Source organism: Ochotona princeps, chromosome 21 (genome assembly GCF_030435755.1).
Source record: "Ochotona princeps isolate mOchPri1 chromosome 21, mOchPri1.hap1, whole genome shotgun sequence".
Classification (NCBI taxonomy): Eukaryota; Metazoa; Chordata; class Mammalia; order Lagomorpha; family Ochotonidae; genus Ochotona; species Ochotona princeps.
The window spans coordinates 41020678-41031089 of record NC_080852.1 but is presented as its reverse complement, the minus strand read 5'-3'; the positions used below and the strand labels follow the sequence as shown (position 1 = coordinate 41031089).

General features: G+C 56.6%; 1 protein-coding gene across 1 annotated transcript; it reads left to right on the top strand.

The window, feature by feature from the left end:
- Positions 1–2041: 2041 nt before the first annotated feature.
- LOC101526874 (histone-lysine N-methyltransferase SETMAR) lies at positions 2042–8631 on the top strand. Its single transcript, XM_012925822.3, has 2 exons — positions 2042–2229; positions 7861–8631. The coding sequence occupies exons 1-2, from the start codon at positions 2116–2118 to the stop codon at positions 8629–8631; spliced, it is 885 nt and encodes a 294-aa protein (XP_012781276.2). The 5' UTR covers positions 2042–2115.
- Positions 8632–10412: the final 1781 nt, after the last annotated feature.

Below are 10412 nucleotides of genomic sequence, written 5' to 3'. Positions count from 1 at the left end.
GAAACAACCCCGTGTGGGTGACAGACATGAGTGGGTCTGTGTGAAGTCATTCGGCAGCGGCTGAGGGGCCAGTGAGGACGATGCTGGCGACATCTGACATGCCATGCTGGAGCCGCATGTCCAGCTCCCTGCAACGCGCCCGGGAAAGCAGTGCTCCAGGGAGCACTAGCCCGGTGCCCCTTGCGGACTCTGGCTTGGGCCAGCCCCAGCCACGGCGGAACATGTCTCCGTCTCTCCCTTTCCATGTGCCACTCTGCCTTTCAAATAAATAGTGAATATTTAAAAAATAAAACCAGAGCCTGGCAGACAACTCAGCAATTGTCACGTTGTTGCCTATGGTCAGGCAGCAGCAGAGTGGAATGAATTTATCCGCGCCTGGTTCCAGCCTGTGCCTCTGACCCCTGCATTGCAGTGACTGTATACAGCAGCTCCGTCTCTTCCCCTCAAAAATGGATTTCAATTGAGTTTTAAACAATTTTTTAAAGACTTTGCTGATTTTTATTGGAAACATAGACTTTAAAAAGGAGAGACAGCGAGGGAAAGGTCTTCCATCTGCTGGTTCACTCCCCAAATGGCCACAACAGCTGGAAATGGGCCGATCTGAAGCCGGGAGCCAGGAGCTGGGAGCCAGGAGCCAGGAGCCAGGAATCAGGAGCCTGGAGCCAGGAGCCAGGAGCCTGGAGCCGGGAGCCTGGAGCCGGGAGCCTGGAGCCGGGAAGCCAGGAGCCTGGAGCCGGAAGCCGGGAAACGGGAGCCAGGAGCCTGGAGCCGGGAGCCTGGAGCCGGGAAGCCAGGAGCCTGGAGCCAGGAGCCAGGAGCCAGGAGCCAGGAGCCAGGAATCAGGAGCCTGGAGCCAGGAGCCAGGAGCCAGGAGCCTGGAGCCTGGAGCCAGGAAGCCAGGAGCCTGGAGCCGGAAGCCGGGAAACGGGAGCCTGGAGCCGGGAAGCCAGGAGCCTGGAGCCGGGAAGCCAGGAGCCGGGAGCCTGGAGCCGGGAAGCCAGGAGCCTGGAGCCGGAAGCCGGGAAACGGGAGCCTGGAGCCTGAAGCCGGGAGCCTGGAGCCGGGAGCCTGGAGCCGGGAGCCGGGAGCCAGGAGCCGGGAGCTGGGAGCCAGGAGCCAGGAATCAGGAGCCTGGAGCCTGGAGCCGGGAGCCTGGAGCCGGGAGCCTGGAGCCGGGAGCCAGGAGCCAGAGCCTCTTCCGGGCCCCCGTGCAGGTGCAGGTCCTCGGGCCACAGGCAGGGAGCTGGCCGGGAAGCGGGGCGCCCACGTGGGATGCGGGCCAGGGGACACGGGTGGCAGGCCGCCGGCTCTCAGGAGCTGGCACAGTCCCAGCCTGGACACGGAGCTCCGCGTGGGCCACCCCACACCCCTCCGTGGAAGCCTTCTCTCCTCTCACTGCCACGTACACACAAATGCTAACACACCGTTGTTGTGACTTAAATGAGAGGATTTTGTGGTATGTTAAAGAGTTACAAGGACCGCGAGTTTCTCCAGTGGGAAAACCAGTGCGTGGAGAGTCAGACACGCACTGAGGGCGGCTCTGCGGGGCTGCAAGGGGCCTGGGGACGAGGCGGCTGCTCGGCTCGGGGCCAGCCGAGCGGGGCTGGGCACGAGCCCGCTGCCAGCTCGCGTGCCAAGGCCGCTGTGGCAGGCCACCCGGGGACGCCGGCTGCACTGTGGCCTCGTCGGCGCCGTCCTGGCCGCTCGCCGGGCACGCACGGACGGCCGCGGACTCCTAAGGACAAGTCCGATTCGCACGAGACTGAAGGAAGGCTGAGGTGTCCGTACCTGAGGCGGTCCGCCAGGCGCGCCCGTGGCCAGGCTCGGCCCAGGGGCGCTGGAGGGCAGCGGGCAGGGCGCCGAGGAGAGCCGCGCTGAGGAGAGCCGCGCTGAGGAGAGCCGCGCTGAGGAGGAGCCGGGGAGGAGCCGGGCAGGAGCCGGGCAGGAGCCGGGGAGGAGCCGGGGAGGAGCCGGGGAGGAGCCGGGGAGGAGCCGGGGAGGAGCCGGGGAGGAGCCGGGCAGGAGCCGGGGAGGAGCCGGGCAGGAGCCCGCGGCTCCCGGCGTCCTCAGCGAGGCTCGGGTCAGTCAGGCTGTGTGCAGAGGCCGCTCTGCCGGATGGCCGCGGCTGAGGACCGCAAGGCTCCCACGGAGCCCCTGGACATTGCCTGCGGCCTGGAGAACCTGCCCGTGAGCTCCTGGCCCCCGGGAGCGAGGCCGCCGCCATTTCAGGTAGGGGCGGAGCCGGGCCAGCGGGGTGGGAGGGGACGGAGCCAGCGGGCGGGGCGGGGCGAGGGCGGAGCCAGCAGGCGGGGGCGGAGCCGGGCCAGCGGGGTGGGGCGGGGGCGGAGCCAGCGGGCGGGGCGGGGCGAGGGCGGAGCCAGCAGGCGGGGGCGAAGCTGGGCCAGGGGGTGGGGCGGAGCCTGCGGGGGCGGGGCGAGGGCGGAGCCAGCGGGCGGAGCTGGGGCGGAGCCGTGGGGCTGGAAAGGTGCCCGCAACTCAGTATACACGCTCCCCCGGCTGCCACAGTGTCCCTCCGCCTGGGTCTTCGGACCTTGGACAGTCAGCAGACACCGCAAGGGTGCACGAGCGTTGGGTTAAGCCCGCTACCTGCCTCCCAGAGGTCCAGGGTCCCCGCGGGCTCCAGCTGCTGGTGCGGACTCTGCAGGTGACGGCTCGGGTACAGGATCCCTACTCAAGCCTGGCCTATCCCGGCCAGTGCCAGCACTGGAGAAACAAGCTCCGCCCACCCTTCCTCAACAAACCACCCAAGTAACTTTTATAAACTGGCAAGTGTTTTCTTCATTCAGCAAATAATTCAAAGCCTATGACATGCCAGAAACTGTGCTGCCTAGGCCTACAAAGCAAAACGGGGACGCACAGCTCCTGCCCCTGAACTCACAGTACGATGCACACCTAGAGGTACCTACCATGGCAGGAGCGTGCCACTGCTGTGAGCCACTGCTCAGTCACTGAGGAGCATAGTGAAGGCGTGGGGAAAGCTGCCGAGACCACATGGCGTCAGCTGAGTCGTGCCAGGAATGGGCGCAGGAAGTGGTGTTTTAGTCAAAACTGTTGTTCTTTCTGTGTGAATTCTGTAATTCCGTTTCCAATCCAGACTCTTATGTCATACCCAAGAACAGTTATAAAACTTTTTGTCTAATATATTTTAACTCACTTATTTTAAATATGAAGTTACCTTATTTAATAATCATTTAACTTACATGGCATCTCCTTTATAACACCCTAAACCATTAGTGCTCAAGAAACCATGAGGGTTGATGCACATTAAAATAAATACTTTTTAAAAGACTTATCTTTATTTGAAATTTAAAGATTTATTTGCTTGAAAGGGAGCTTTAGAGAGGGTGGGGGGATCTTCCATCCACTCCTCAAACAGCTGTAACGCTGGTGCCAGCCTGACCCGAAGCCAGGAGCTCCTTCCGGCTCTCCCACATGGGTGCAGGGCCCCAGGGTTGGAGCCCTCCTCCACTGCTTTCCCAGGCCATGTCCAGCGAGCTGGACCAGCCTGGGAGCAGCGGGCTATGAACCAGCCCCGTGTGGGCTGCTGGCACCACAGCACAGGATTGGACTGCTCTGCCAGCGTCAGACCTGATACTCTTTTTAAAAAAGAGAAGCCAGTGTATGAGGAAGCCCTGTCTTTGCCCCTTAGAAATGGATGAATACTAGAGAAAAACAAAATCAGTCCCACAATATTCTAGCTACTCACGTGTATGCACAGCTCTGGATAGAGCTGGAATTAGGAGACAGGTTCCCTTCCTCCCTCCAAGAAGGTGCAGCAGCCAGAAACATGTCAGTGCAGGCCTTGAAGTACCTACAAGGAGCACACGCAGGCCTTGGCAGAGCCTACACGGAGCACACGCAGGCCCTGGCAGTGCCTACACGGAGCACACACAGGCCCCGGCAGTGACTACACGGATGACACGCAGGCCCCGGCAGAGCCTACACGGAGCACACACAGGCCCCGTCAGTGCCTACACGGAGCACACGCAGGCCCCGGCAGTGCCTACACGGAGCACACGCAGGCCTTGGCAGAGCCTACACGGAGCACACGCAGGCCCCGGCAGAGCCTACACGGAGCACACGCAGGCCCCGGCAGAGCCTACACGGATTACACGCAGGCCCTGGCAGTGCCTACACGGAGCACACGCAGGCCCTGGCAGAGCCTACACGGAGCAGAGGGCCATCTCACACAGTTGGCTTGCTCTGGACTCTCTTCCTCACAAGTGTGCGCACCTCAGAATGAAGGCGCAGGACGCACAAGGCACAGGAACTTAAGGTTTGCTTGGCCTGGGCTGCTGCGTAGAACAGCAGATGCTCAGATTAGGAAGCATGGCCGGGCCAGCGTGCTGCTGAGTGAAGCTTCCTGCTGATGCTGCTGAGAAAGCAGTGGACGGTGGCCCACCTGCTCAGGCCCCTGCACACGTGTGGGAGGCTCGGCCCAAGCTCGTGGCTCCGGCCTTCAGTCTGGCACAAGCCTAGCGACCAGTGGCCCTTTGAGGGAGAAAGATCCGTCAGAAACCATGAGCTCATCAGCAGGGACAGGACGCAGTGGGAGTTCCCAAGCCAAGAGGCCTAGCCATGTTTCAGGTCTCTGAAAGAAGTTTCAGACATTATTTTTAAAACTTTGTGTCTTGAGAATTATCTGGCTTCTAGTCTCCAAACAGCTGCTGGAGCCAAAAACTGACTTGTGAAGCTAGAGGCCAAGGACAAAGATTGTTGTCACGGGTTCCAACACAGCCAAAAGAGGTATGGCGATTTCACAGCACTCGGTCAACATTCAGACTGAAGCTCAAATTCTAAGCCTAGAATGCTAGCTCCTGCTGCCATTCGGGTCTCTTGCATAACCACGACTGACTGAAAATGTTTCTCTTTGCCATCAAAACTCTGAACTCTCCAGCCACTGCATCGTTTTGCCCTGTTCTTGTATGAACAAGGCTGTGCTTTGATCGGTAAAAAGGGAAAGTGCAGCTCAGGTTGTGTTCAGGGATGGAAGCCAGCCGGGCTGAGTTGGCTCCAGGCCCTTCTGTCCCGGGAGCAGTGAGCGGTGGAGAGCGGCTCCAGGCCCTTCTGTCCCGAGAGGAGTGAGCGGTGGAGAGCGGCTCCAGGCCCTTCTGTCCCGGGAGCAGTGAGCAGTGGACAGCAGGGAGGGGACCACGAGCCCTGCGAGGCACAGTGCGGCCTGGAGTTCTTTCAGCCTGGGACCCGAACTCTAGAACCTGGCTTCCTCCCCGCTCCAGACTTCCTGCACAATGCTTACTGAAGCCCAGAGCAGGCTTTCTTTTTGAGTGGATTCCTGCAGTTTCTTTTTCTTCACACCAACATGCGGGGGAAGAAGGGGCTGGGGAGAGGTGGAACAGGAAGGAAATGTTTAGAGAAAATAATTTGGCACACATATAATATAAATATAACATCTAAAAATATCTGAAAGGGAAACTAAGCTTTTCAGAGTGTCCGTGGGTGGCACCGGGCACAGTGCTCATCCCCTTCCAGCTGATGCTAACCACCACAGGTGTGCTTTATCGCTGTTGGTAGCTGCTAACCCAACGTGCAGAAGGCTGCCTGGCACTGTGGGCGTCTTTCTGCGCTCAGCAGCTGTGTACCGTGGGCCTGTGTTCCAGCCGGTCTGTCCCCCCACCTGGCCTGGGGGGACACAGCCCTGCTCATGGACCATCTGCATTCCCCGGCTGTTTTCTAGAACCATCCTCAGCTTCCACTCTGGGTATGTCAGCCAGGACTCCAGCGTTTGCAAGACAGACTCCAGCAAAAGTGGAAGGGAGTTGTGCCCCATCCCGGAGTCCCCCAGAGCATCTAGAGGCTTCCTCCCCTCTCCTGCTTATCCTTCTGCTGGCTGGCTGGCTGCACACTCAGCGGCTCTCATCGGTGGGGCAGCACGCTGTGCCTCAGCAACACGTGTGGCAAAGAACGCTGCTGCCTGGTCATTGCAGCAGGTCCCAGAAATGTACTTCACGGGTGTGACTTAGGTCCCACGTCCTCCATGAACTAGACACAGAAGACAAGCACAAGTCTGGGACCTGAGACTCACGCAGACCACTGAGGGTCCCCTGGGAAGAGCTGAGGGCTGGGTGGGTGTACATGCATGTCCACGGGGTGTGTCCCTAAGCGGTGTGGGTCAGCTTGGTCCAGGGCTGCGTGCAGCCGGGGTCACTACGGAGCTGCCTTGAAGGCATCTACGGTCAAGCTGAAGCCAGCTGACTCCCAGTTTGTAAACATGGCCCATTAACTTTCCGATGTGCCAACTTCAATAGTTTGCCTGGCATGCAAGTATTTGAATAGAATGTCATCAGGTCAATGACCTTGGGTGTTTTGGGAAAGAGCAAGTAGTTTATCATTTCATAGTAAAATATCTCAAAATGATCAATTCAGAGCCGGTTTCTTCTAGCACAGTCATCCCCGTATTTGTGGAACGGCATTCGAGCTTTGATGCAGAAGTCGTAGAGCCACCGGAGGCAACCCTGGGGTCAGGGCCAAGGAAAACGTGCCCCTGAGGCAGGAAGCCCACCCAGCAGTCCCTCTGCTCCTTTGTCAAAATGAGACTGTAAAAATATCTTTTAAAAAAAGGATGTTATATTCTCCAAACTTTTTTTCCTAATTTATCAGTAAAAACAAGCACATAAAACTAGTCTAAACCAGGGGCCAATGTGCCGTCCAGGTAGGAGACTACAGACTTGCTGCTGAAAGGACAGGGTCTGTGGCCAGAAGCCCGAGTCCAGGGCTTGAGCCAGCAAGAACTGGGCTGCGTGCACCCTGGAAACAACCCCATCCGAAAGAACTCTCTTCAAATGTCTCGATAACCACTTGAGTCGGTAGGAGGCTGGAGTGGGGCCAGACCTGACCAGGTGCCCACCCAGACTCCAGGGCGGGGCACGGTCCCCCCGAGAAGAGGGTGGAGGCATCCTCCTGATGAAGGGCAGCTGGTAAGGACACCCACTCTTGGTCGGAAACCCTGCTTCATGGCGCCACGGGTTGGAGAGCTGGGGTCTTCCCTGCGCTGGTTCATTCCCCAGATGCCTGCCAGGCCAGAGCTGGGAGCCTGCCACACAACCCGGTCTCCCACGTGGAGTATTCAGTGCCGCCTCCCAGGGTACCCGTGAACAGACGACATTCTATAACTGTGGAATGTTTTGAAAATGCAGGTGCACTTTCTTACCCCAAAAGCCACATCTGAACTAATGCTCAGTCAAAATACACCTGGGCCTGTGTCTTGGCCAGAAAGGCCAACATGGACCACATCCAAGCCAGACCCAGCCCTGCCCTGCCTGCCGTCCAAAGCTCAGAGACAACATTGCCAGTTTCTGATAAGAGAAGGATATACTTGTTACTCTTGTAGCTAAAAGAAAATCACAAAATTTTACATCTAAACAGCTTACCTTTTGAATTGGAGAGACATCTTTTCAGGTAATATTTTAGTATATTGTATTTTCTGTTTTCTTTTGTCTTGTCACTCCGTATGTTGAAAGGGTCCCAGCCAAAACAAATGCAAAACTCTGCTTGATACATTTGAGGGGTTTTCCAAAAGTTTATGGAAAGTGCATAGTACGAAAAGTGTGGATTTCAAAAGCTTTTCCAGAATGCCCAGCAGTGGCTCCTTGGGCCTCACCCACCTGCAGCCGGGGAGCACCTGCACAAAGCAGACTAGAGGACAGTCCTTGGGAGTGAGCCAGGGATCGCTCACTCTATAAATCTGCCTCTCAAATAAAAATAAATCTTTTTTAAAAAATAAACCTATCTTTTAGTCCCCACTTCTCATGAACTTTCTGAAGTTGTCTCGTCTGTGAGAAATCTGACCTGCCTGCTGACTTGGAGCGTTTTGTTTTGCAGTATACTCCTGATCACGTCGGGGGACCCGGCGCGAACGCCGAGCCCACCGAGGTCACCTTTCCTGGATGCGTGTGCACTGCAGCTCCCTGCCTCCCAGGCACCTGCTCCTGCCTTCGCTGGGACGAGAACTACAACGACCACCTGTGCCTTACACAAATGGGACGAGAGGCAGGGTGCGCCACACCGGTTTTTGAATGCAATGTCCTGTGCCAGTGCAGGGACGACTGCAGAAACAGGGTGGTCCAGAGGGGCCTACAGTTCCCCCTGCAGGTGTTCCAGACAGACCTGAAGGGCTGGGGGCTCCGCACCTTGGAATTCATACCAAAGGGAAGGTTCGTCTGTGAATATGCCGGGGAGGTCCTAGGACCTTCTGAAGCACACAGGAGGATTCACCTGCAAAGGGCCCATGACTCCAATTACGTCATAGCCATCAGGGAACACGTGTCAATGGGGCAGGTCCTGGAGACGTTCGTGGACCCGACCTACACAGGCAACATCGGGCGGTTCCTTAACCATTCCTGCGCACCAAACCTGCTCATGGTTCCTGTGCGCATTGATTCTATGGTCCCCAAGCTGGCACTGTTCGCCGCCAGAGACATTCTGCCAGAAGAAGAACTCTGCTACGACTACTCGGGGAGGTTTCTCAATCTTTCAGATGGGGAAGACAAAGATGGGCTGGACAATGGGAAAGCCAGGAAGCCTTGTCACTGTGGGGCTGCGTCGTGTGCTGGGTTCCTGCCTTACGACGGCTCGCTGTACTGCCCGGGGTAGGAGGAGAGTCACCCGCTGGCCTTACGACGGCTCGCTGTACTGCCCGGGGTAGGCGGGGTGGGAAGGACAGTCTGCCCACTGGCCTTAGGACAGTGCACTGTACCGCCCTTACAGAGTGCACCTCGGTCCCATGCTGCTCTTCCAGGACTGAAGAATACATGACCTCTTACATTTGTGCATCAGGGGTCTCCAAGTTCAATGCTGGTTCTTTACATAGGGACTTAAGAGACAGTGAAAATTACAATATAGGCAGTTGATACAATAGAATTTGTCTTATTTTCTGCAAGAATGGTTGCCCAAGCATGACCTCATTGTGTTGGAGTGTAATGTATGTATTTCCTGATTTTGTTTTTAACTCCTCAGAGAGCAGCTTGTTCGAACTGAAGTTTTTGTTTTTTTAAAAATTATTTCTTTTGACTGTAATACTGCATCAAGGTGGAGGAATCCACCAGGGGGGAGGGGAGGGGGAGGGGTGGGGGGACTCCCAGAGCCTATGAAACTGTCACATAATGCAAAATAATTAATAACAAAATTATATCGCACCAATACAAAAAAAAAATATTTCTTTTGGGCCTGGCGCTGTAGCCTAGCAGCTGAAGTCCTCACCTTGCATGTCCCAGCATCCCATATGGGTGCCATTTGTGTCTTGGTGGTCCCGCTTCCCATCCAGCTCCCTGTTTGGGCCTAGGAAAGCATTCGAGGACAGTCCAAAGTCCTGCTGCACCCACGTGGGAGACCCAGAAGAGGCTCTGGGCTCCTGGCTTCAGGTTGGCGCAGCTCCAGCCATTTAAGCCTCTTGGGGAGTGAATCAATGGAAGGAAAATCTCCTCTCTGTAAATCTGACTTTCCAATAAAAATAAATAAATCTTTCAAGAAATTATTTCTTTTGTTTGAAAAGCGGAGAAGCTTGCCAGCACTGGTTCATTCCTCAAGTGGCTGCCATGGCCGGGTTGGGCTCCCTGTGGATCTCTAACGTAGGTACAGAGACCCAGGGCTTTGGGCACACTGTTGCTGCTTTCCCAAGTACATCGGCGGGGAGCTGGGTTCGAAGTGGAGCAGCCAGGACTCACAGCTGTGCCACAGGCAGTGCTGGCATCAGGCAGTGTCTCATCGTGCTGCACCACAGAGCCAGTCCCTGAAGGTCCTCTTCACTGCAGCACTGCAGCCTCCAGCTCCCAGCCCTTCCAAGGAGACACGCACGCTTCTGCGAGCGGCCCATGTCCCCGAGGAAGCAGGGAGGGAGAAGACAGAGGACAGACACAGAAGCCAGGAATGTGGGGTTTGATGTCATGTTGTTCTTACCTTGCTGTCTTTACGGAACATTCTGGATTCTCTTCATCCTGATGCTACTTCGGGGGCATTTCTGGGATGTGTTAATATGGTTTTTGTGACTGAATTGTGGAGCCCTTTTGCCTGATGAGAACAGTTTATAATAAACCAGCAGTTATTATCAACATCCTTTGACAAAGAAGGGGCAACTCGGCACAGGCCAGTTCAGCACAGTCTCGGGAACTCAGCCCAGGCATGGACCTGGCACCTTGTGCTCGTGTCCTCTGCAAAGATGGGTATGTGGGCAGTGCTTCTGCAGGAGCACTGGATGGTCTGTTCATGACGTACGGGCATTCGTCAGGCACCCTGTGGGCGCTGGGCACCCTGAGCTCATGGCTTACCCATAGACACATCGCCTGGGACACTATGGAAGCAAATGCATCCCTGACCATGCCACACTCTGGAGAGCTGGGACCCGAGGAAAAACCACACAGAACTGAGTGTGGCGCCTT